This window comes from Branchiostoma lanceolatum, chromosome 2, assembly GCF_035083965.1.
Source record: "Branchiostoma lanceolatum isolate klBraLanc5 chromosome 2, klBraLanc5.hap2, whole genome shotgun sequence".
Lineage (NCBI taxonomy): Eukaryota > Metazoa > Chordata > Leptocardii > Amphioxiformes > Branchiostomatidae > Branchiostoma > Branchiostoma lanceolatum.
This window is the reverse complement of record NC_089723.1, coordinates 27,653,433-27,680,063: the sequence shown is the minus strand read 5'-3', so window position 1 is coordinate 27,680,063 and position 26,631 is coordinate 27,653,433. Positions and strand designations below refer to the sequence as shown.

The 26,631-nt window shown below is 40.0% G+C and overlaps 1 protein-coding gene across 2 annotated transcripts; it reads left to right on the top strand.

The window, feature by feature from the left end:
• The first annotated feature begins 16 nt into the window (after nucleotides 1–16).
• On the top strand, nucleotides 17–24,497 carry LOC136428344 (conserved oligomeric Golgi complex subunit 1-like). 2 transcript variants are annotated; one of them, XM_066417782.1, is made up of 30 exons: nucleotides 17–142; nucleotides 783–864; nucleotides 1,074–1,118; nucleotides 1,362–1,428; nucleotides 1,562–1,656; nucleotides 1,819–1,885; nucleotides 2,188–2,379; nucleotides 2,696–2,737; nucleotides 2,970–3,056; nucleotides 3,347–3,383; nucleotides 4,435–4,545; nucleotides 4,957–5,082; nucleotides 5,499–5,580; nucleotides 6,101–6,206; nucleotides 6,716–6,820; nucleotides 7,135–7,232; nucleotides 7,701–7,853; nucleotides 8,182–8,376; nucleotides 8,797–8,895; nucleotides 9,143–9,250; nucleotides 9,350–9,401; nucleotides 9,725–9,801; nucleotides 9,968–10,061; nucleotides 10,503–10,580; nucleotides 11,384–11,460; nucleotides 11,875–12,040; nucleotides 12,462–12,593; nucleotides 13,369–13,566; nucleotides 13,931–14,081; nucleotides 23,583–24,497. In XM_066417782.1, exons 1-29 carry the CDS (start codon nucleotides 121–123, stop codon nucleotides 14,075–14,077), a joined length of 2,940 nt encoding a protein of 979 aa, XP_066273879.1. In that variant the 5' UTR covers nucleotides 17–120; the 3' UTR covers nucleotides 14,078–14,081; nucleotides 23,583–24,497. The 2 variants fall into 2 exon arrangements, with proteins under 2 accessions (XP_066273879.1, XP_066273881.1); XM_066417784.1 differs by having other exon boundaries at nucleotides 141–235.
• Nucleotides 24,498–26,631: the final 2,134 nt, after the last annotated feature.

Below are 26,631 nucleotides of genomic sequence, written 5' to 3'. Positions count from 1 at the left end.
TTGTATGTTGATTGGGTACTGGACCTAACATGAAACATAATCTTTGCGCTGGTTGGCTTCCAGCTTCCAATCTATTTATGGGTTCGTCAGAGGCATTGAGCTGCAGGTTACACGGCAATCATGGCGGCAGAGATGAAACCAGGTGAGCTACCAGACGACACGTTAACACCTATGAAAAAGTGTCACAAATTGTGATCTGAAAACGTTATGCCGTAAAATATGCTGGTGATCTAATGTAGGTTCTAACTGTGCACATGTTAGCAAAACGTGAACCCAAATTGTGTCTCTTACGTACAGAGATCCTCAACTTCTATACAAGTCGTTATACTGTACTTTATATGGACACGGTTTATCATGGTCTTCAAGTTCAACCCCGCCCCCTGTGTGGCTCCTCTACCCTCCCTCAGCCAAGGTTCCATCAGTCGGATCTGAAGACTATGGAACACTATGGAACGTTGTTATTCTCTAAAGAATCCAATGCCTTGTGTGACACACTGAAATTATGTATGCCTTGCTGATTCCCACTGCAGTACTGGGGGTATTCACAATTTTTTAAGGGCCTGGATTACAATTGCCTGCTCTTCTTCTTGATCACGTGAGCTTGTAGACTTTGTTCCATCCTCCACAGTTACTGCTGTATCTTCCTTTTTGCTTCCATGGTAAGCAAGCAAAAAGGGAGAGCCTGCAGTAAACATAGAGGATATTATCCACTACCCAGGCTAGTGAGCCTGAGCCTAATATTGAAGTTCTTAAACTTTGCTTGATTGTTTTTTAATTCACAGAGCACATTGCAGCAATGGATACAAACATCCTGTTTCAAAAGTATACCATCAATGAAGTAAAGGACACTGAGAAAAGGGTCAGGTAAGGATGGATATGTATGGAAAAGTTGACAGATTTCTGTGCTAGTAAGCGAAACATACAAACATGTATCAAGTATGAGCAGTATGACCATTGATTATGAACAAACATGATTGATGTATATCAAATATTATACATAAGTAAGAAAATTCAATACCGTATGTACCACACTTTCACAGAAACAAGTGACATCTTCTTTTCTTGTTGAACAGGTCTGACATTGAAAGGAAGAAAGAAGATCTAAGGCAAATGGTTGGGTAAGGACAAATCTTACCTCTACATTACCAGATATTCTATCATTTTTGTGTGCGTACAATACCTAGTTAAGTAGTTGAAAATTTCTGGAGTAAAGGAAAAGTGCTAAGGTAGGAACTAGATGTGTGTGTTTGTACATTACGGTGCCAGAGGGCGCTTACCTTAAGAGCTAGGAGGTTTATAAAACCTCCTTGCTTTAGAGGGGTGACGTCTGCTATCTCTGATTGCCTTGTTCTTGTTTCTAGGGAGAGGTACCGGGATCTGATTGAAGCAGCAGATACCATCCGTCAGATGAAGAACAGTGCAAATAATGTAAGCGTTTGTTGTACTGTGTAAACCATCAGAAATTTTGATCCATACTTGCCACATGTGACATGCATCATAGGTTTTAAAGATCTTCAGGACAGAGTTAGGCTTGTGAAATAAATGATACCTTGTGTTACAGGTTGGACAAGCAGTGTCTAGCATGGACAAGTATTGCCAACAACTACAAAAGAATAAAAAGAATCATGCTAGGGAAAATATGGAGGCTGCAAAAAAGTGAGTTTATCTTTATTATCCTGATTATACTGTAGCCTGATTACCAGCATGTCCTGTGACTGTGGGTTTCTATATGTTCAGGAATGTTTGATCATTTTCCTCATGGGTTATTCTATCTAAAATCAGGATGATGATCACAATTTCTCTGTATTTCTTTTGCAGGAAAGAACATGATGCTTTCTACAGCATAGCGGCTGAGATAAAGCTGCTTTTGGACATGCCAGAAAGGGTTTGTTATGGCAATGTTAACTGTATGCAGCTCATATGACATTACACATTTGTTTAATGATTGTTCTCTACCTAACTTGATGTCGAATGATGATGATGATGATGAAGCAGCTTGTATGATGATGGTATGTCAAAACCAAGAAGGTGGTGTGTATTGAATTTCAAACTACAGATGATATTACAGGGATAGATAAAAGATGACCCTCTCACGAAGCAGCCAATAAGTGCATGAGTCTGTTTTACATGTTTTGAGATTATGCATCTTTCTTTCCTTACAAACTTGTGTTGTCCGTCCATTGTCAGATCTGGAGTTCCCTGGAGGCAGATGAGCTTCTGTCCGCAGCCCGTCTGTACCTCCTGTCTCACCACATCATGAGCAGCCTCCACCTGGACTCCCCCTCCCCTCCTCCTTCCGCCCAGAGCCTCCTCGCCTTCTTCCCCATCCTGTCCAGGCAGTGGTCTTACATCAGTCACTTCAAGGTGGCCATTTTACAGGTGGGTTCTATAGAAACTACAGGTGTAACAGATTACGGTAGGATATACCCCTGGCAAAAATATACCTGGGCATATCCTGACCGAGGGTTGTTCTGGCCTGTTACACTAGTAAGCCAGTGTTACCAAGCTGATATGACTGAGATTCTAGAGTTGGATCCAGTTCAGTCCAATTACTGATGTCGCTATCTTGGATCCAAGGAACAAAGAAGGAATTTTAAGAAATGAAGCACTTTGCATGGAAAGTCAGTAGGATGTAATGCTAAGCTTACAGTAAAACTACATCTTTGTAATGTGAACTTCTTTGCTTGTTCTGCAGAATGCAAGAAACATGTTAAAGAAACCTGATGCTACTGAAAAGGTATGTGTCATTTGACATTATGTTGAGCTTTATGCATTGTAATGTAGAAGCTTTAAATACTTTGGTATAGAATGGTTTAGCAAATGGAAATTTTATTTCAGTTTACCTGAGAAAGATGAAGTGTGTTGGTCTTGAACCTGATACAACATAGTGGTATAGTTCAATGATTACTGTTGTGCTGTACTGTGCCTGTACTTGTGACCTTGTATGTTTGACCATGTGTTACTTCCAGGCTACTGCAGAGGCGCTGTGCTCCATTGTATTACTGGAGGACACCTCCCCAAGACAAGTGTTCACCGAGTACCTCCTGGCCAAAACAGTATGTATCTCTGGACGGAATTTGTATTGTTCTAAAATGTTAGGTGGTAAAGAAGGGTTCCTGGATAATGTTTTGAAAAGAAAGCTAAGTTCAAAAATAGTATATAGACTCTATACACAGGTTCTAACAATCAGTACAGTAAATAAAAAATCTACCAACAATTTTATAAACTAGTACCTGGTACAAAGGTGGTGCAGGTAGCTTCATAACTTTTTCACAGCAATGCTATGGATTATTGTGGATGGTTATCGTCTGCACCAGCAATAACACATCTTTGTTGTATTTTACAGAATACAATCCAACAGTTGTGTCATCCAGGACAGCAGGGTAGGCAGGTTCATCATGTTCATTCATCATTACATGTATTGCCATATTCATTTATTGACACATAAGTTGCCAATGGATTATTTTTGACCAAGGATAAGAGTACAGACGAAGCCACTTAATTGCACCTCGGATAAATGCACCTTCCATTTAATTGCACAGAATCCCAATATCCAAAACTGGTTCCCATTCACTGCATTGTAAGTGACTCCGCATATATGCACCGCGCATGGTCGCCAATGCCGGATAACTGCACCATTTTTTTTCAAAAATCCTTGACAAGTTAACTGAAAAGGTGCGCTAAGATTGGCAAACGCGGTACAAATGAGCCGACACCGGCCGGTGTAAAGGCGCAATACCACCAATACCTTTCAAATTGTTTTGAGTAGCAAAAGAAGGCAGTCACCATGGACAGTTACGTTGATAGGAATCGTATGGGAGGTCCCGGGCGGGTCACCCGTAATCAGTAACCAAGTTTTAGTTTCAATTCCTAGTTTCATGGCGGTACATGATTTACGTAAATCAACAACTGTACTCTACGTAATGTAACACAGAAACTGTTATTCCATGAGTGGCATGACGATGTTTCAGAATGCCTCCCCTGTAACATTACGTGTGTTGTAATGCGGTAGATCGCATGGAAAAATGAAAGAATGCAAAATCAAAACAGGTTCGTAGTCAGTTTTTTATTTTCAGCAAAGGGTCAATAAATAAAGTTAATAACTGAATAATTGCGTCTGTTTTCTTTGTGCTAGTGTTTCTGAATAACAATACGCATAATTGCACCAGCCGGATAATTGCACCAAAAACGCGGGCAAATGGGTGGTGCAGTTAAGCGGATTCTACTGTACTAGCATCCTTAGGGGGAGATACAGAATTCTTGGCTCCAAGGGCAAATGACGAAACTGTATACCTAAATCTTTATGACCCATATGTTCGTCAAAGCTAGCAGTTCAAACAATAAGAATGTGGCTGCATGTTGGTCGATTATTTTACATTTCTACATTTTTTACACACATTCATTGCACCTGCCTGTTCACCTGTTGGACTGCAGGTGGCAGTATCAAGGCGCACGTGTGTGGTGTGGTGCAGCTGATCGTGTCCACAGTCAGGCAGATGCATGCAGTCTTCTACTCACCTGAAGCTGGCAGTTTCAAGGAACAAGGTACAAGCACAGTCCTCGTAGTAACTTGACTTCCACGCCCAAATGGTATTGCTTATTTTTGTAGCAAATGTCAAGAGATGGACCAAGAGGACCTCTTGGAGGTTGTGGCTATTGTTTTTCTTTCCAGTCGACCTCAGACTAAGGACAAACCATGATGCTTTTTTGTAAGATAGTAGGGCAATGTGGCTCACGTATTTGTGGCTGTTAGTGAAGTTTATTATATATTTGCCCTTTAAAAGAAGCCTATGAATGAGACCCTAATGAAGAAGTGAGAATGATGTTCCGATCTGTTGTATCATGTAAGTGTTTTCTTTACAACTGTCGCATAGCTTTACTCAGACTTGGTTAAAGAGGTTTCTGTTTACATGTTTTAAATGAAATACAATCTGTTCCTTTTCCATATTCCTGCAGCTTGTGACCAGCTCCTGACCACCTTGCATAGTGTGAGTGGAGATGGGGCCGCTTCTGTGTACTCCCTACTGGAGCCAGAGCTGAGGAACAGGCCTTTTGCCAAGCACATACCTTCTAGCATTGCAGGTCTGATACAGTGTTCCTATTCTTTTGAATAATTATACAAATTATCTTATTTCAGTAAGAAAAAATATGTATACTGCAAACTTTCTTAGGAATTCATAAGTCATTGTTGTTGAGTTTTTGTGCTATTCAGGATTTTTGTAATGAAAGATGTGCCATTGTGGAATGTACTATGAACAAAGTTTCTCAGCATAACTACATGAAAGTTTTTCACCTTGGTTAAAATGGTATTATTCATTTGTGCTGTAGTAAACAAGCTTGTGCTAGATGCCAGTGATTGGACCTAAAACACACTACCTGATGTCAACATACCTAGTGTATTTACACACACATTTTGTCAGCCTATGTTTTGACTATAACACTGTTCTTATATGGATGATAATCTCAGTCAGTAACAGTCTCTTGTTCTTAACTGTCAGGGTTCTGTCCATCATTGAAGACTCTGGCCAACCCAGTATCCCAGGAGCACCTCCAGGCCAGCTGTCAGCAGTGGATCACTACGTTAGTATTCTCCTTCATGTTGAACTTGAAGGGAATAAAGGTGGAAGGGGTTGGAAGCTATAGGAATATTATTTTAGGCAAGCCAAATGTCCACATGTCTTCCTGGATGGATGTGGTGGGTAGTACCTGCAGCAAAGTAGAAGGAGAATTTTGAGATTGCCAAAAACCTTATGTTTATGACTTCAAAGCAGAAGTACTATGTGTAGATGAAATCAGTTCAAACAAAAAATCCCTCAATTCTGCCCTAGGAAATTTGCTGGTTTGATGGTCACTCCGAAATTTAGACGGTTGGGTCTAGATGCAAAATTTATTTGTTCACATTTGAAAAGAAAGAAAAAAATGTTTGTCTGTGTCATGTTTTTCTTTGCATGACAGAATTGTAAGAGTCTGTAGGGAGTGGGTCAATTTGATATTCAATCCACTAGGGAATGAATTAACACTCTTTTTGTACCTGTAACCAAAAGATATGGTTTGAACAGACATCCTGGCCCTTTGTATACAATGTTTCTGCTGTGCACAGATGTGTGGAGACGATCCACAGAGGAGTTGGGGAGTTACTGGGCTATGTCAGCACCATCAAGGGACTGGTCTCCATCAGAGATGCAGTCTGGGACATGTTGGCACAGGTATGTCTGGGTTGTTACACGCTGCTTTATAAACCATACATATACATGTACCCCTAAATAGAGTGTTCATAGTAGAGCAAGGCATCTCATCCTTTGGCCATGCTTTTTGGATGGGATACAGCTGTTTGACTGGGAAAGGAGTGTAAGTTATAGTTTTGCGCCCCCTAGCTTTGGAACTGCAGGTGTGTTTTGTTGTTTAGAACAGATAAATGAAGAAGAGAATAGAATGAATTTTCAATTCACATTTGGCATTTTAGTAATGTTGAAAATTTCTGTAAGGATAGATGTGATTAGATGCAGAATATCCAAATTAAGTACTTAATTTGCTTTATTGATAAGGAAATTTCAAAATACCATTGTGTTCAATGACATGAAGGTATGACAGTACAACCAACTACATGTATGCATAGGATGAGGCTAATATAGGCTTTGTAATGAATGGAACTTTACCCTATTGAGATACTATTTGTTTTCATACATTGTAAGTGTGTGTGTGTTTGTGCTTTTAGGATGGGGCCGGTACTGAATGGAATGAGGTCTGTCAGCATATACTCCATAGAGAGGTTCAGGTTTGGGAGGAGTTTCTCAGGCCTATTCTTCTCAACAGGTCTCAGGTAGGTTTACACATTCTACTGTCAGTTATGTCTTTTTAATCCTATGATATGTTAGAGAATTTGCTAGCTGTTGAATTTGAATTTTTTTTGGTGCCACCACAGTATTTTTGGGGATATATGCCTGTTTTAGGATATCATTAATTGTATTGGAGCTGTTTCTTTCATAACAATTCTTGTTGTGATACCCAAAATTGCTTCATTGATGTTTCTCTCACAAAAGAGGAAAAATTCAATAGCATAGCTGAGCATTTGAGATTACAGTAAAGTTAGGTGATAATGAAGGTACCGGTATGATTTGATGTTTGTTTTCCCAGGTTATTATTGAGAGTCAGTGCAGCAGTACAGCTGAGCTGTCCCTCCAGTTGGTCACTAACACACTTCAGGAGCTGGGTCAGAAAAACAGCACAGAAAGGTACAGTATGAACCATGCCATAATGCTCACTGTAGTGTGATGTTCTCTTTACTAAAAGCACTTTTAAGTGTACTTTGCCCCCTCCAGATCCCATCTCCCAGGAAGAAAAATATTAGTCATCTTGAAGTTATATATGGATGAAAGAAATTGGAATGTCTTTCCAAAACAAAGAAATTTAAATTTCTTCTCAGATAGAAAGACAGACATAATGTTTGACCTATTTATAAAGGTTAGACATCCAGGTAAACAATATATAAAGATTCAAAATCTACAAATGGATAAAATTAGGAGATTTACCTCTGGATGTTTCGATTGACATCCATCACTCTTCTTCAGGGTCACTGTTGACAGTGACATATTATCACATAATGTTTGACTAACTAATGTGTTACGCCGTGTGTAGGGCAAAAGGTGGATATACTGGCTATATAGATACAGATACAGATAACTAATCTTGTGTCCACCCAGGACCCTGATGTCTGAACACGATGTGGCTGGTTACGTGTGGACGGAGATGTCCAGTGACATGCCGTCCAGGTCCTCCTGGTTCCACAACAAGACTGGTGAGGAGATGGGAGGACTGGCCATGAAGGCTAAGGCCTTCACACCCAGAGTACAGAGGTGAGCCGTCACATTAGGATTAAGTCATGAAATATGTGTGGTGGTTTTATGTTTGCGGTGTTTTTCGATGTTCATGGAATATGGAACCTAACTCATCTTGCAGTGAACACGTATATGCTCTGTCTTGCATAGTGATACTACTATTGTTTCAATCACAAAATGAAAACCCTGTGAACACATCATTTCTCCACCTGCTGTGAAAGTAAGTCCCTGCAAACTCACATGAATTTACGGTATTAGCAGTGCTGAATTGTGTAGTGATTGTCTGCAGGTAGTAATGGTCTGCACATTCAATTCAATTTGTAATGAACCTGTGTTGTTTCCACAGCTTGTGTAAGAAAATGGACAACAAGTTGGAGTCCCTGTTAGAGGACATGTCTCAGTACACGTCCGTGACCCGGCATCAGCAGGACATCAGTGCTGGAGGCGACAGTTCTACAGACTCCCCTCCTTTTGACAAGTTTGCAGACAACGTACATCTGGAGAAGTATCTGCAGAATGGATGTGCAAGCTGTGTCACCAGGTGAACTACAAAATCATTTTTGCCAAGTCTTGTGTGATGATAAAGTTTTTTTCAGCGTCAAGCATGTTAGGATGATTTCAAAGGTTGAAATTCAAAACTGTCCTATACACCAAAAGGTGTAGGGTGGATTTCAATCAACTAACATGTGCCATTCCTAGGATATCTCACCTGCTGATGTTTCGATGTCTCTCAGACACCTTCCTCAGAGCTTCTGAATGGATTGCTACTTTTCGCCGCTATAAGCAGCCGAAGTAGGTGGCGCTAGAAGTAGCACTCCAGTCCGATGCTCTAAGGACTGAGACACTAAAACATCAGCAGATGAAGCTTACTGGTTGTGTAAAAAAAAGAAATCTCCAATATCCTATGTTCTATCTACCTGATGAGATTATTTTTGTATGTGCCATTCCTGTTGACTTCCAGGTTACTGGAATGTGTATCAGCAGAACTGAAATCAGCAAGAGATGTGCTGCTGAACAAGACTGCAGTGGGGATGTCTGACAGTTCATCGACTATAGATAAGTAAGGAAAGAATTTTATATGCCTTATGTGCTTGTCCAAGAAGTTTATCATATATAAGGACATTCTGAAGTATCTAGTGAGGAATAAAGCCATTTTAAAAATATTAGTCTTCACTCACAAATTCCATAGTTGTAAGTCAAGAGGGAATTTATTTCCAATGGTCATCCTTAGGTGACACATTTTAAAGTCCAACTTTCAATGCTCTTTAACCAAGATTATTCCATTTATCATGCTCTCCATTTTTCAGAGCCTTGTTCCTAGCCAGGCTGTGCTTTGGTCTGGTGGAGATCTGCCCAAACCTGCAGCTCTGCATGATGGGAAAACAGTTGAAAGATGGCGCACAAGATTCAGCCAGGTCAGTTTGAGCCTCAAGAGCAAATGAAACATTGCCTTTAACTTTTCATACCAAGAGATTTTTTGCTCAAAGTAACTGCCATTTTTCCTTTCAACACAGGGTATTACACAAGCAAGGGTCCTGGAGAGGAGTGTCCAAGATGCAAGGCACTGTAAGTTTAAACTAAGGCTTTATACTGTACTAGGATAAATAACGCCACCTTGTGAAAAAGTGTCATGCTATGGAAATGGAAATATGTGTGTTTGCTGATTGATGCATTTGAAGAAATGTGTTTGTTTTTGCATTGCTTTGTTTATTCAACATCAGCGTATGCCTTGCAAAGACGTAGAAATGTTATTTTGAGGAAAAGTGATGACTAAATATAGGTGTTTATGGACAGAAGGAAAACTGGGGAATCAGTCTGTACCCATGGGGAAGGCACAGTGCTGATACAATTGTAAACATGGTTACTTCTCCGTCCATGTTTATCTGCAGATGCCACCTTTGGATGAAAATTCTCCATGGGGGAAACTCAGGAGCCAGCTTTTTGCAACAGCAGAAATAGGGCACAGGTAATCTATGTTTATGTCCTCCCATTTGATTGTGAAGGAAAATATTGCTAGAATTCTGCTATTTTTTTGTCACACAACACAATCTTTGGCCAATGACATACATTGCTTTCTGTCTACATGTACATGTAATGTCGCCCATCACAATTGTTTTGATGATCTGTTGTAGATTGTGGGCTGAGCACACCTCTGGCTGGTTGGTTGACCAGTTCTCCTCAGCCCTGAGAGACTCCAGCCCTGCTGCCCTGCTCATGTCTGCTACTGTAAGTCTTCTTCTCATGTAGCATCCCAGGTTTGCATTAGTTCTGGCTAGAAAGTCCCAACTTTTGGAAATCCCATTTTGATTATTTTAGTCCCAATAAAAGTGTTATACTTGAAACTACTTGTATACCTAGTTACTTCCTTTTAACATAGGTCTTTTTTTTGGTATGTCTGTGTGTGTTTGCTTGCGTGTTTCCCGATATTTGTGGTCAGCATAACTTCAGAGCGGCTGGATGGATTGTTATATGTGGTATGTGAGTAGGTCTTGGGAAGACGAAACCATGGTCAGGTTTGGGCCCACTGGTTTGTAACCTTGGTACTGCAGCAAAACTTTTATCTTTTGTCTAGGACATGCTATGGTCTTGTTTACTTTTGGAGTACAATGAACTATTATGTTATCAATTGATTTGCGAAGCTGATGAAACTATTGATGTGTTTGACAGAACTGGGAGGAGATGGAGATACAGGAGGAGACGGAGGCTGGCAAATCTGTCCAGTCCAAGATCAGACTCCCTGCACAGGTCAGAACTCTCATTAATCGTCACAGGCCCCACTGTAGGGTCCTGTGGATAAGTCATTTTGCCATCCAACACGGTGTATTCCGTATCACCTGAGGTACTGGCCGGAGGGCGATGTGTCCCGTGGGAGGGCTGGGACAGAGGGTGATGCTGAATACACCGTGTTGTATTTTATTTATGTCAAACCCACTCGAAAAAACACACCTTTCAATGCAAAATGTGCCAGAAGTTGAGAGAGTCTTGTGTCGGCCAACAAAACATTGTAACAACATTGATTCCAACCCCCGAATCTGGTATTCGAATCTTTGACGGTGGCGCAAACGGCGCGCTAGAAATGCATTTGAAATATTCTATGGAAGCCCTTGTGATACAAGTAGAACCCTGTGTGATATGGAAAATTATCACACGATGCGGAACACCCATATCAAACGTTTTCGAGGCCCAGGTATGACATACATGTAGAGAAATGTTAATCAAAACTGAATGAAGAGGATTGTTCACTTACTGTAAATCTTCAAACTTTTTCAGTTGTTTACTTTTTGTGTTTTTCACTGCAAATATGCATTATTTATGTATTTCTAGTGTACTACAGAATTGCATCAACTGCGAATTCAAAACTTTTCAAAAACCGCCTTATCCCTCCTACATGTACTGTGAAATATACCACCACAAAACTAGATGAATTTACAGTACTATCTGTATTAGCACATTTAGTCACAGCGTAATGTCAGTGCTTTTATGAAACTAGTTACAGTTAAAGTGGGAATGTAGCTGACAAGTACTAAGCTGTTCATATTGTGTTTCAGGCATCTTGGTATGTCCAGTCCATGCTTTTTCTACTCTGTAGGGAGGTGAACAGAGTCGGGGGACATGCTCTCAGCAGGTAAAAGAGTAGTGCATGTTGTATGTATTGGAGGGAAGGGGTGAATTTTTCAAGCAGGTTTAATGTCTTTGGTAATGATGCTAAAAACAACAAGAGCTATCTACTACTAAAAAATCACGACCATAGCATGTTCAAACATGAGATATCAAAACCAGAAATTCCGCTGCAGTACTGTAACAATTAACTAGGGGGCCCCAAATCGAAACATTTTGAGGTCTCATCAAGACCTGCCCACATACCAAATATCAATACAAGCCATCCAGGCTTTCTCGAGTTAAGCTGCTAATCCTCGTACATACATACATACAACCAAACACTATCGAAAACATAACCTTCTTGGCGAAGGTAATGAAGGTATAATTTTCAAGGGAACTGTTTATTTAGAAAGAAGTTTGACTGTTGTCCCTGTGGCAGGTCCATCATCCATGAGGTGGTACAGCAGACCTGTGCTGGGGTGCTGACTGCCTATGAAGCCCTTCTGCAGGACAGCGCCACCCTGCCACAGGCCCGGGCACTGCAGCTGGTGTTTGACCTGAGATACATCACCAACATGCTGTCAGCCAGGGGACCGGACTCACAGGTACCTGACCCAGATGCTGACCGTCAAACTATTGTGGTCATATTTGCATGTTTTTGCATAACAGTTAAATTAAAGTAAGGTGTAACACACCAGTTTTGTACAAGCTGCGTAAGGATGTATCAGCTTGAACCACTCGCCTGCTAGGGATTCGAACCCAGGATCTCTAGATCCTTAGTTAATTACCAGTATAACCACAAGGGCTCACAGTGCCACATCTATGTATAGTCACATGGATGATACTTTTCTTGCCACCTTAGTTGAACCATGTGACAAGCAGTAACAATGCAGTCTGCTGTACCTTTTGACTTTCAATAGAACATCTAACAGTTAGATCGCCTTTAGTACATTTGACATGAAGCATAGACATCTGAATGGTTAGAAGTTAGAAAATGGTTCTTATCACCATGACTTCACCTTGCAGGCCTACCGAGCGCAGGCGGACAGAGTCATGCGACTGTTAGAGAAGATAGAGACCCACATCGACCCGTTCGACCTGGATGTCTTCACACCTCACCTCAGTAAAGCACTCGACAGGCTGACACAGAGATGTTCGGTAGGTCGATGTAGTTTGGACAACTGCAATTTATTAGTGAAAAGAAAGCCATTGTCTGGAATGTTTGGCTTAGATGTCACATGCAGACATCTAAATGACCATTCGGGGATGATCCCTCATGGAAAATGTGGAAAAAAGTACTCAGAGAGAAGAAATGCTCACCAAGTCAGCATTGTTTTCTCTGCTCACCTGCACAATCTACAGCTGGAAAGGAAGGGAAGCTGTTGTTTAAAATAAACTGCATGGGGGGTCTAAAATTACTTATTTTTAAAGTTAAGACCTGTCTACAAACATAAAGGCTTGAAAGGCCATTTGTGACTCTTTGAGTTATCATGTCTGCCAACAAAACAACAAGTGAACAACAATTGATAATTTTAATTCCGATATACTTTGGATCTTGATACATTGCTACACTCACAATTTTGATATCATGAATCGTATCAAGGGGAAAAGTGCACAGTAATTTTGTAGGGCTGGTTCTGTACCATTTTACTTCTTCTACTTTACGGTACCATCTATGTCTAACATTTGGCAATGCCCCAATTGCAATTCAGTCTCATAAAGAGACGAGTCTTATGTGTTGAAATTTTTCAGTCTCTCTTTATTGACGAAATAACATCATCAATGAACTATTCGTCATTATCATATCATAAGCAAATTTCAGACAGTTTTTACTGTAACAGTTCCAATGGCCGTACAGTGCCATTGTGGACACAAATCATTGCTATGAAAAAAGGATGCCATTCACTACGACCGGCCAACCCCATGTGTGCAGGTGATGTTAGGAGTGACCACCAGCCCAGACCGGCACCTGGCAGCAGGCAGACCCCCGGGCAGTACTGGTCAGCAGGAACAACACAACGTCCTGCCCCTCCCCCCACCCATCCCCAGGTTCAGCCTCCTGCCTATCAACACCAGGACAGATTCCAGCAGGCTCAGACAGTCCATACAGGTGCCTGTGCCCAAAGTTCAGGTAACACAAATCTATTTCTCTTCACCTTTAGTTATCATTATTGTCTGTGAGACTGGAAGGGTTGCAGAGCAGTGTGGTCTGTCATCTCTGATTACCTTCTTTGTAACTGTCTTTATCATCTCAATGAACAATCAATTATCTGTTTTATATTATGTGTTGAACATAATGTATTTTCTAGAATGTTGTTTTGCTCCATGTAAAATATTTATACTGAGTCTCTAAGACTAGTATATTGGTGTGCATGTCTCATTTGCATATACTTGATGCACTGTAAGATTATTCTACTTTTTACTTAAACTGTTTTACAAATATTTACTCATATTTACTGTTATTCAATATATACAGTACTTGTATTCCCCTGTAGGTGCTGCCGTCCCTCAGTAGCAGTGTCAGTAGAGATGTTGAGGAGTCAGGGAGACTGCCCAGAGCTGCCAGCCCCTCCTCTCTCTACTCCAGGATTGGTGCCTTCAGCACCGGATGGCTCTCCAACATAGGGCAAGGGAACAAGTGAAGAGGTGAGAGTAGTCAGCATGTTTCGGGTCATAATTTTTCCCTGGAAGCGAAATGTGTGGCATTTCTGCTGACCTATTTCTTTGCCATCTTCTGGTACAATGTAGTATTTTATGGCCTTTGGGCAGATCTCTGAAGTTTTTCAAAGAAAAAGTCACCTTGAACAGTATCAATATCACATGGTAAGGTTGCAGCATTCGTGAGATTCTTGAGACGGTAACAGTAACTGGATAGATTTTGGAAATTGTCAGATATTTCAGGTAGCATCCACTACCTTTCATCAGTGACACTGACTACCTGGTTAACCTTCATCAATGTTATAAAGACATTCTTCACATGTGCACTGCTGAAGACAAAGATACTGTGTTACACCTTTTTCCATTTTTCTTAAATAAAAAGACAACTATGTGTTCCATCAAGGGTATGTACTGTATTAACTCCATTTGTTTGGTGCTAACAGCAGATAATTGTCTTCCTAGTTTTTCCATTCACCAATGCATTGTGTGTTGTGGTGAAATTTTTACCTTCACCTTTCTGCTTCAGTCAGAGAACCAATTAAATTACAAGTAAATTGGTGTGGCCGTTGGGGGACTTCTAAAGGTTTCCTGTGATGCCTCTCCTCCCATTCAGTGCATCCTGTCTTTTTTTACCATACTACTTGTCACAGACATACTTAATTGTCGGCTACGGGCCAAATTCTTGTACCATAATCAATATGCCTTGTGGCACATTTTGAAGTGAATTTAATTGGCTGGGATTGAAAGGAAAAGACATTTGCTCAGAATTAGTATGATCCCTATTTTCATGTAACAAGTAGATAGTATTGTATTTCAACATTTTTTATTTTTTCCTTATATAAGTAACCTTTGATTCGAATACTTAACGATCTACATGTTGACACAATTTATGGGTGTTTGAGATGATTTCTGAGACATGTTTTGACAATTTACTGAAAAATATACACTAGTTTGATATATCATTTGTTTTCACCAATGCCGGCATCAACCCCTATTGCACGGTAAATGTGTGTAATTTATCACCAGGTGCGATTTCCTTAGAATATTCATCACAAAAGCTGCTAAAAATTGAAAATTAAATAAAACGCATTTACCATGTGCCTTTCTGTAAAATATCACCAATGAATTCCGAGCTTGCCAGCGGAAATTGATTTTTTTAAATGGGCGTGGCCCTATGATTATTGACAATATAGTCATGTTATCATGTGAGTTTGCATCAATTGTTGTTTTTCAATTCTAGAGCTCCCCAAAAGTCCTCAGCCATCCTTTTGTACCATAACATGAACATAGAGGCGCCGTGATTGGTCGAGTTCATTGGTGAAGCATGTTGATGTTGACGGAAGAGATGACTTCATCTCCCTGGAGAGATACTTCAGTGCATATTTACCTGCCTTTGTACTGCATAACTGCACCATTTTTGAACTACTAGCTATAGCTTAGTAAGATAATATACCCACATATAAGGGAGGGGCATTTCATGGTTGTAGTTAAATCTGCTGGGGGCTTCACAACACTGGAAAATATGATATAAAACATCCTCAGTCTGCTGGGCTTCCTTTGTCTAATAACTGCGTATTAGGGTTACCCTTTGGGGAAAATCTGGCTTCAAATTTAAACACACGTATAGGCAGACATCACAGAGTAGACAGGAAATCATAAATTATTGAAAGTGTTTTTGTATTAAAAATTGAAGATACTATTTTTTGTCTCTGTTAGAAAATTTAAATGGTATGATTCAGCTTGATTCCATAGAGCTTGGATGTCATGTTATTCTCTGCTGAAGTTGGTGCGCTGATGATTATGTATGCATCTTTGTTATCTTAATGAAACATATTGGCAGTATGCACGAATCTTCCATGTCCTGCCTTCAAATGGTTGAAATCAGTCATCTGCTCTGATTAGCTTATTACTGACAGAATTGCCTTTCCAGAGCTGACATATTCCAAGTCCCTTTCACACCCATGATTTTCCCCGCACCTGTTTATGCATCAGTAAGCCCATCCCATCCTTTACACAGGATTTCTTTCCTCTATCAGTCATGTGGGTTTGTAGAATATTCTAGCACTGTGAGTCTGCCCTTCACTTTGTAGCCAGCGTTAATGTCTATTGTACTGTTCATAGACTATTCCCATTGGAGGACTCTGAGGGTAGTTAGGCTCCAGGCTCCCCATCCTGGCTGGCTCCATCCATTTTCTCCCTGCAGAGCCGTACCCAATAACTGTAACTGTGCTTTCCTCTGGCACCACTCCCTGTCACTCCTGGGCTGACCCATCAGACACCTCAACCGTGACGTGCATGCACAATACCTGAGTGCCAATTTAGTGTCTAGAATGTTTACCTTATATGGTTGGATCACATGGTCTTCAGGGATGTGTAATGTCTATGTGTGTGTAAAACTCTCCCTCAGACATGGTGGCTCGGGGATCCCTCCTGAATCCAGCCGCTCTCTTGTGTCAATGAAGACTGTTCATGCTCAATAAAACTCATTTATGAAATGTCTACCTTAATTTATGAGTGTTTGTCACGGAATAAAAAGAGGATTGACAATAATTTACAATTGTCACAATGGTTGTCAATACATTGATAGGTTTATTGATTGTTAGCCAATATTCTCTCGTATGTGTTTATAGCTGTAGGATCAATGATTTTGAATTTGAAACCCTGGACACACAGCTAATCTTAAAAATCTTGAATTCGCAACATCTTTTGCCAAAAATGGAAAATTTAAAACCTTGTTTTTGTATGCAACTTTCAATGCTCTTGATCTCAACCTGCAAATTTTGCTCACCTGCAAGGATTCCTCATCCTTTTTTAAAATTCTCGATGTGAACACAGTCATCCTTTGACTGCACGCAATTATCTTTTTATGCATGGATGTTGTGCCCGCCCCAAAGCCCAATTTCTTCATAGATTTTTTGCTTCACTCCCCAGTTGCTCCGCTGACCTACTTTTTCCTTATAATGAGAAGAAAATTTCAATTCAAGGCCACATGAAATATGGATGCAGTGCACATGGCTGTAACACTTTCTGACGGTCGACCTTTCTACACCATGTAAAATTTGGCAATGAATCATCCAGATTAGAATTTACAGACCTGCGTTTTGCAGGTCAGACAAGAGGGACAAGGAAGGATAACTCTTTCTTATCTTTATAGGGGTGATCATTTTCAAGACATTGGTATCCTATTTTTCATGTAACTACTTCCTTAGAGTTTTGTGGCCTACTTTGTGTGCCACTGTCTCTGTAAATGGTTCATACCATTACTTCACGCTTTGAGTTGTAGATCAAGGGTTACCGGTATTTTTTTTTAAACATCCAACTTCGCTTGGCCAAATCAAATCAATGCTTCACCATACGGATCAAATTCCATGGGCAGAGGTTTGAGTTGTTTGCGGTTGCATTTGTCCTTTTGGATGGGGACATAAAAGAACCCAACACAGGTATCAGAAAGAGTACTAGTAGGGGTGACCCTATCTGCTTGACTGAAAATGTAGCGGTCGTAGCTCAAACTACATGACTTACTGGTTAATTGCTCATGGCTTTGGACCAATTATACGGTAGCATAGATGTCATATCTCAAATTATTGATTGAGTGGTTTTATTGATGAATTGATCATAACTGTTGACCAGTCTGACGGTTTATCACACATGCACATTGTGGTTTATTCTTTTAGTTGTTCATAACCGTTGAGTAATCAGATGACTTGAAATGACAACGCCATCTAGCAAATGGTGTCATAGCATTGCACTGAAGACTCACATACCAAATACATACATACACTGACAGAGGACTGTTCATAGACATGACACTGATGACAAGTAGTCCAAATGGTAAGACAAAATGTTATTTTGAAACCCAGCCATGAATACAAGAAACAAATGTTGAACCTGCCCCAGCCTAATGCAGCAGTTGAAGTCCAGATGGGCACGGAGATAAGCCTGCTTCTTCTCCAGCTCATGATGGCTGGAAGGAAATGTTGGCTGTTGATGCTGCTTCCAGATAGAACCTGGGGATGATGTTCTTGGCTCTTCTCTTATCCTATGCTGTCACAAGCCTCCACCCAAAAGTGCCCTCAAGGATCTGTAGTCTAAAACTTAAAGAAAACCAGAAGACTCCCTCCCTGTCTTCATTCTTAGGTCTACTGTGCCATGCCAGCAGTTTAAGAATTGAATCAATAGATTTTGTTGATAAGAATTTTGAAATATTCTCCTTACTGAGTCCTCCTATCAGGAAATCTTTAAGAGGGGAAAAGTCATCTCTTTTGCAGACTTGCCACTTGAAAGAGGTAGCCCAAATCATGCTCCAAAATGATGTAGATGCTGAACATGGTCGGAAAGAAGCTCAAAAATATTCACCTGGGAAGCGTTCAAATTGTCCAAGAATTTTTGTATTCTCTCAGGTTTTGTCAGAGTTCCCAGTACTGTAAATGCAGAAATGTTAGCGGTGGTTTTGTGCTCGGGGTTTTGCGGTAAGCTCTTGGCTGCAAACTTAAAACCACTGAGGGCATTTTTTGCCCTCCTACCCCTTTGTCTACTATTGTCTCAAACACGAACTTAAACCCACCACGAACACACCATTTTCTCCCTACCGCCAAACTAAAACCATGTGAACTTTAAAGGTACCCAGAGCATTTTGTGAGGCTTGAAAACTGGAAATATATTCTAGTTGCTGTAATCTTTATGAAATTGACATTTAATGCCACTGTTAACCACATTTGCGTGCGGATTTCCTATCAAAAGTGCTTAAAAGCGGCACAAAAATAAGCTACATGGTGATCTTTTTGTTTCATGCGCCTAGTGTAAATAGACTGATACCATATCCCTGCTTACCTCAGTCAAAACGTAGAAATACAAAATTAAAACATAAAAATGCAAATATTTGACGGACATGCAGTCACTCTCTCATTGGTCGAACCTCTAATTGTGATGGACAGTCAGGATCAGTCTGTTAGGGATTTTCTATCAGTCATCACCACACAACGACATCGTAACTTTGCTCCTTTAATGTTGTTATCTCATGGTATAGTGTTATTGAAACTTGCTATGTGTAGGAATGACTAGAAATTGGAGTTTTTTATTCAAGTTTTAAGCCTCATAAAATGCTCTGGATGCCTTTAATGCATGTACAGTACTTGTTTCTTTCTCTCTGAACATTCCCCATTTTCTTCAATTACAGGAGTGTACATTGTATTAGCATTTTATCACTGACACAGCTCAGTGATTAAAGTATATGTTGACAACGTGAGGTTTTGAGATATGATTCAATATCACCTTCCACTTCAATGTAATAGGAATGCATCTTGGTACAGTGTGAGCACTGATGTTTGAATGCAAAAAGAGGTTTTGACAGACACATTGTATAGTTTAAAACATTAATATCATGCCTATGTGTTCTATATGCAAATTGTAATGATAACCATGGTGTCATCAATATGAAATGTTGATATCGCAGTCTTTAAGCGGGCACCAAAGGCCAATTTTGACTAACTAGTATTATGGAATGCTTTATTTCATGGGACCTCTTGGTTTGTCACACACATACGCTGTTGTTTTATGGTACATAAAATTGTAGATTACAGAATGTGGCGTTTCTCAGAAATAGAAATTTTTTTCCTGACTTACTTGCATCCGAAGATCATAGTAAACTTGTAACCCTAAACTGATGGCTTTTAGTTCATTTTGTTACAAATATTATCAAGATATCTGACGACTGAAATCATTGTGGACATGTCATTTCATAGTCCTACCAGTATATGAAATAACATTTTGTTTGAGGCCTTATTACTCCAAATGGGTACCCTAAAAATTACCTGCTGTATGAACGCGTATTTATAGTGTTGGGAAATTCCCCTTTAGCCAGCCCAACTGATGAAAGCTTGTTTGTTACTGAAGAAATTAGCAGGTAAAGTTTGGCGGCCGTGTGCTAGGTCGGATATGCGGGTTTGAGTGTTGTTGTTGTACGCTTGCAGCGGGAAAGTGCCTCTTGCGGGGAGTAACTAATTGCAGTTTGTAATTTCCATAAACTTTGCTTGTTTGTTTTTGGGTTGTTGGCAATTCTTTTCTCACGATGTTGGGTAAATATGCTTGACATAGAATGAATGATATGGGGGCATTTCATATAGTAATTACGTTCATTAGGAATGTACCCGTAAAGGTACATATTTTTACATAGAAATATATGGGAATAGCGTAAACTCATGAATGAGGGCACACAAACTGAGTAAACCTGTACACCATCATGATTGCCAGCATCCATACTGCTGGTTGTAGGTGTGATACCGGCGGCCTCCCCAGACTGTTATTGGAAAGACTTGGAAACGATTATTCATGAGCTTCATCCCTGGATAGTGATCCAAGGTTAGGGATGAAGCATGCCCTACTCCCGTGGACAGTACGAGTAAAGGAACTATTCTTGGAACGGCTTTCCTGAAGTTGAAATAATCCTGTTGACATGAAATCCTGCCATACTTGAAAGAGACAGGATCAGTTTTACCACATGATTTACTGACCTCTATTTCTGCGAAAGATGCTGTAATGGCTTTTTCCTACAGTGTAGAATAAAGAATGCTGCTAATTAAAGGCGGTAGATACGTGTAGTTTTAAGACCTGAAGTTGCTGTAATTCTGAAAATGTCACTGCAGCTCACCTCAAAGTGGTGCAGTCTGTTATAAAGCCTGAGTGTTTCATTAGAAAGCCTGCTCATGAGATGTTTGTGTGCACTGAAGTACCATGTGATATTGTAAGTGGGACATAATGCTGTCACTCCTACATTGTTAAACTTTTGTTTGTATATTCACAAACCTTACATAAAGACAAAGATATGAATCGGGGAAAAGTATTTATTTTTGGCAAGACTAGTGCAGTGACTGCATATAAGTAAGGGGGCTTGCAATGCTAGCTGGATGGGGCTTTGTTCTGTTGGAGTGCTGTCATATAATAATCGTCTTTTGACTGCTGCAGTCCATTCACAGTGCATACCCTCCATTCACATTCATCCGCTGGGTTACATAAATCCGCCACTTTGAAAAACGGTGGGTTTGAAAAATCTCTAATGCAGCACTCCCCAGTTTAGATATACAGAGAGTATTATAATTTGCATACTGGGAGACGTTGGGTTGGAGATCTGTTTGGACGTATCTTTTAAGGGTGGCGGAATTATGTACCCTGGTGGAATTATGTTAGTAGATATTACAGTTCCACGGATATGTTTCTTCATTTACTTCTGATTTTCCATCAAAAAAGGCATTCAGGTATAAATCAACCTCAAAATGCTCAAATTTGGGCTCAAGAGTTGAAGAAGCAAGTCCTTGTCTTCCTAGTTGTTACAGCTTTTCTATTTATCAGTGCATCAAAATTCACTGTTGATAATTTGCTCCATTCATATCCTGCAGAAATCCAAGAATGGAGAAATTAAATTTGTACGGCCTTGTGTCAGCTAAAATATTCATACAAACAAGATCAGCATCGTGGTTGCCCTGATAAACCTTGCATTTGCTGTAAACAGAGACATGTCAGATAAGAACAGACTTATTTATAACCTGAATGCCAACAACTTGGTCATGATCTAAGGTTACTCAGATTGAACCAGACTTGAACTGTTCCCAGTGCGTGCTTGCAACACAGTACTTCAGTTATTCTCGGATGGGAAGAGTATTTTTGGCATGACATGCATATATATGGCATCCTTTTACAATTTACTGCTATGTTATATTGGTCAGCCCATTTTATGATGAGACTGCTGGAAGCTTTGATGGTTGATCCATATTGCACTTGTGGTTGAAAATGTTGATACCAGTTGATGTCCTCCTATGTATTGTTTAATGATAATAAGTATCCTTCTACTTGGACAAAGTCCTGTACAACATACATTTTACCCATGAATGTGTTCTTTGGCTGAGAATGAATGGATCAAATTTATAATGTTCAATGCTAGTGCTACCTGGATATAGACAAGGGAATGCAAATGACTCTTTCTTTAGGCATGAAGTGCTGGTCTGTAAATTGTGTCAAATGGTCCTGTCTGATTTAATGTCGGGAAGCAGAGGCTAGGGCAAGGGACAGGACTACATGGAGGATCCTCCTGGAAAGGAAGGGGCCAGTTTCTGGCCTGAGCACATAGGCTGGCAGGTAGGCAGGCAGGATTTAATGTAGCTGCGAATTCCTTCTAGGATGTTACTTGGGTTCCAAGTCCTGATTTAGTGTATGCAGAGATTGAGTATTCTTCTGTATTTCCTTGTAAGTGCCTGTATGTGCACCTGTGTATCTAAGTTATAAATGTTGAGTTTTGCTTTTACAGAGAGTCAAGAACTATTCATACATTCAAGTGCTTTCGTATCGATAGTATACCTTGTGTGTGTAAGAAAACATGTTTGTGTGTATGCCTGTCATTTTAAGGAGATGGACTGTTTGTAAGGCAGCCATGAAACCACCCATAACAAGCACATTCAGCCGCCTCCACTCCAGACACCAGAAGTGGGACAGGTGAACCCTTAAGACCTCACACCTGGCCACACCTCAGTAACAACCACCTCTCGTAGTATACAATGTAATTGTAGAACATGACATGTACCGATGGAGTCTGTTCAAAGTCTATTTCAATGTTGTCTCTTAGAAAGTCAAAAGGCTTATCAATTTGTTTTTCTTGCCCTTGACCTTCATAATGTTTGATCATACAAGATCAAGCTAGAATGCCTTGTGCATGCCACGACTATAATGTGCTAGTCTTGAAGGGAACAGGTTTTCAATGTCTTGTTATAAAGTTATTCATGTTTGCCATGTTTGTTTTAAGTAATGCTTCTACATGTGATAAACTTACAGGTTAAGCAATATCAATGTAATTTTTTTGTTATTGGATTTTTTAAAGAATATTCATGGAGTATACAGTTGACTTAAAGAAATAGAATGCATCTTGCAATAGACCTAAATGCTACCATAAAGTCATGGCTAATGTTTTGAACAATACAAAACATGTAAATATTACTGCTTACATTTTGGGGTTGATTCTTAACCTGAATGCTACCTTTGAACGAGTTTCACAACAGAAAAGAATGAAATGGATGTGTCCAAGAGCTCCAAAGGTTCCAAAGTAAATTGGCCTTAGGTTGGCACTGGAATATCTTACACCATTGTCATAAATCTTTACATGTTGTTCCAAAGGGGTCATTATATATCCTTTATTCAAACTGGCAAAAATCGATTCTCTCGAATGTCATCATTAAAACCCAAGTCACCCTATGAGTCCATGGTGCACATTTACTACACTACATGTACTGTTATTGGAGTATATAAGGCCACAGTATAATTACACACATTCATTTCTTATACATGTACTGCCTTTTTTAATACTTCCCTTGTGAATCAGCCATGCTATCCAAACAGATGTGATTGCAGATTGGCACAAGATTGAGGCTGTTGCAGAGTAGAAATGTTGTTACCCTAACGTGGACACTGGATACAATTCTTAAGTTTCCTCTTGTGATCTGTGTGCAGGTGGTCTTCCCGAGAGTTGGGCTGGCATCAGGTGCAGGCTGTGCAGCTGTTGATCTACGGCCATCTGCAGACCTCATCCATCACATGATGCAAGAAGTTTCATCCTCGTCATGGTGCAAGTTGGTAGTCTCTGTTCCATGTCAGCTCTGTTTGCTGACTGTGAATCCTCTCCCCCCAGTGTAGCATGCAAGAATATACCCCTGGTCAGAATACACCCAGGTATATTCTGGCCTGGGGTATATTCCAGCATGCTACATACTGGGCATCAAAGATAAAAACAGTTTAGCATTTCTGATCATGTATATTTAAGTAAGTCCCCTCCAAAAACAAAATGTATCCAAACTCGAAGAACATTTCAGGAGTGAAAAAAGATTGACTACATGTACATTTCTCTAAAAGTCTTCCTTTTATGTGTGTGCAATACCTTTTTTGTGGCCAACAGCCATTGTCGCAAAACATCATGTGCACATACCTGGTACAGTATGTAAATGTGTATTTCTGAGTCAAATGTTCTGGGTATGATGGTAAAATCAGCATCTCTGGAGACTTAAGGAATAATAACTACCATAATGTTACATCCAGTGTATATGGACTCTAACGACTAAGTCTTGACAATGTATAAATTCAGATTCTATAGAAGACAATATTTTACAACCTGCACTGTGCAGTGTTATGAGTGCTATTGCTTGTTACGAAACAGTGTGTCTCATACTCACATGTCATAAAAGGTTGACCATATTGACAGTATGCTTCACTTTCCAGTTTTAACTAGCCATAAAATGGCAACTGTACCTAAGCCATAGTTATATTGTAATGCATTTTGGTGAAATCTTAATGAGATTGTGGGAGTGTAATCTAGACTGGTGAAGGCATCAAAGCATAGTAATAAAATCTGCAATTCTGGCATATTCTTTATTTGCTGTGTGATGTTTAAAGCCTCTCAATGTAAGACTTGGCAGGAAAAGTGGAAATATTCTACATCTGATTCAGTCCTTTATAACCACTTCGTGACATGTTTCCACCATACTATAGAATTTGCTGTGAGTTCATTTTGCCAAGCTTGGATAACTTGCAGTGGGTGGATCAACAGTCTTAACTGAGCAATCATCGTATTTTAGCCCAAGCCCCTGGCACTTCATTTCACAATACAGAAGAATAATGACTGGCAAGAGCTAGAGAGTGAAAAACAGCAAATGCATGCATGTGCCAAATAACGGCCTTAAAGACACGTCCCTGACTCTGGAGAATGCCTTGAATTGGGAAGCTTTGTTAACTTATCAGGAAATGGAACAGCACACACAGCATGGGTATTTCATAATCTCTACCTTTCATAATCTCTAACTACGCCGGCTATAGGGAGAATATTTGCCAGGGAAGTTTGGCCACCAGAGGGTTCCATCTCCGCGGGAGCATTATTAACCTTACCATGGACTGGCTCTACTGGCCAATCATTCCTTTTTCCCCCGAATTCTAGGATCCATACGCCCGTAGGAAGATCTGGTGGAGGCAGTGCTTCTTATGCTTGGCAACATGATAATAAAGTTGTATTTTGATGTTATTGATTTTGCTGTAGGACGGATGCAACATGGATGCAACTTATATGTAAGAAAGAGACCACATAGTTTTGACACTTTGAACATGGCATGGATTTTTGAACACTTTTATACCCATGTGCCATTGGAGACTGAAGAGGTCTGGCTGATGGGTGCAGAGCATCATGATGGAGGCCAGCAGAGCTTTGCCTGCCTGTCTGTCTGGAAATTGTTCCTGTTCATCACAGCTTTGACTGTGACGGTCTGAGCAAATAAACATGGACAACTTCACTTAATCCAAGTACAAAGTCTCCAATATGAGTTTTTAAAAGTATGGATGGTGTTTTCTATGTGTAACTACAGACTACTAACATAATTCCACCATCCTAAAAAAAAAAGCGTCCAAACAGATCTCCAACCCAACATCCCCCAGTATAATACACTTCAGAATCTGTATATCTAAACTGCACTAGAGATCTCTCAAACCCACTGTTTTTAAAAGTGGCAGATTTATGTAACTCGTCGGATTAATGTTAATGGAGGTTCCTTCATGAACCTGAAGATAAGCACCACAACAGTACAGTTTGAACAACAAGATAGGAGAACCAAGTAACATGTTGGCCTGGATCCAGAAATGCATTAACAACCAGATACAGTTTACATCTTACCTTGATTCTTCCCAGAAGCCAGTTTATCTAGAAAACCCACTAAATCCATTCTTTAGGGGGTCTTATTCAGTTTCTCTATCTGATTAAGAATTTCCCCATAGTTGCAAAGACATATATCGTAAAGGGTACTTGCACATGATGCTCTAAACATTCTACAGTTAAAGGAACTCAGAGCATTTTATGAGGCTTAAAACTTGAATAAAAAAACTCCAATTTCTAGTCATTCCTACACATAGTAAGTTTCAAAAACACTATGCCATTACTGGCATGACATACCGACATTAAACGAGCAAAGATATGATGTCGTTGTGTGGTGAGAACTGATAGAAAATCCAAGCCCTTATAGACTGATGCTGACTGTCCATCACAATTAGCGGTTCGACCAATGAGAGAATGACTGCATGTCAGTCTAATATTTGCATTTCTATGTTTTAATTTTGCGTTTTGACGGAGGTGGGCGGGGCTATGAAACTAAAAGATCACCATGTAGCTTAGTTTTTGCCGCTTTTGAGCATGTGTGACTTTAGTATTCAAAGTTATGCAAATTGGTAAACATTGCAGGTAAACTTGATCTGGCCCCGTCATGTTCCTTTGCTGCCAATTGAAGGATTTTCCCAGATTGATGAATCATTTTTAAACTGTGAATAACCACAAGTTGCAGACAAATGTAATTCCAATAAACAATGATATTGATGCAGAATATTGGATTTTTCATAAACATGTCTATTGAAGAAGGTGGACCAGAGAGAAGTAACTCTGTGTATAAATGATTTACATGAAACGACTGCTCGACACTTCAGAATAAAGCACCTGTTAGCAGCCTGTAAATGCCAGCTGCCAGTTACTCCC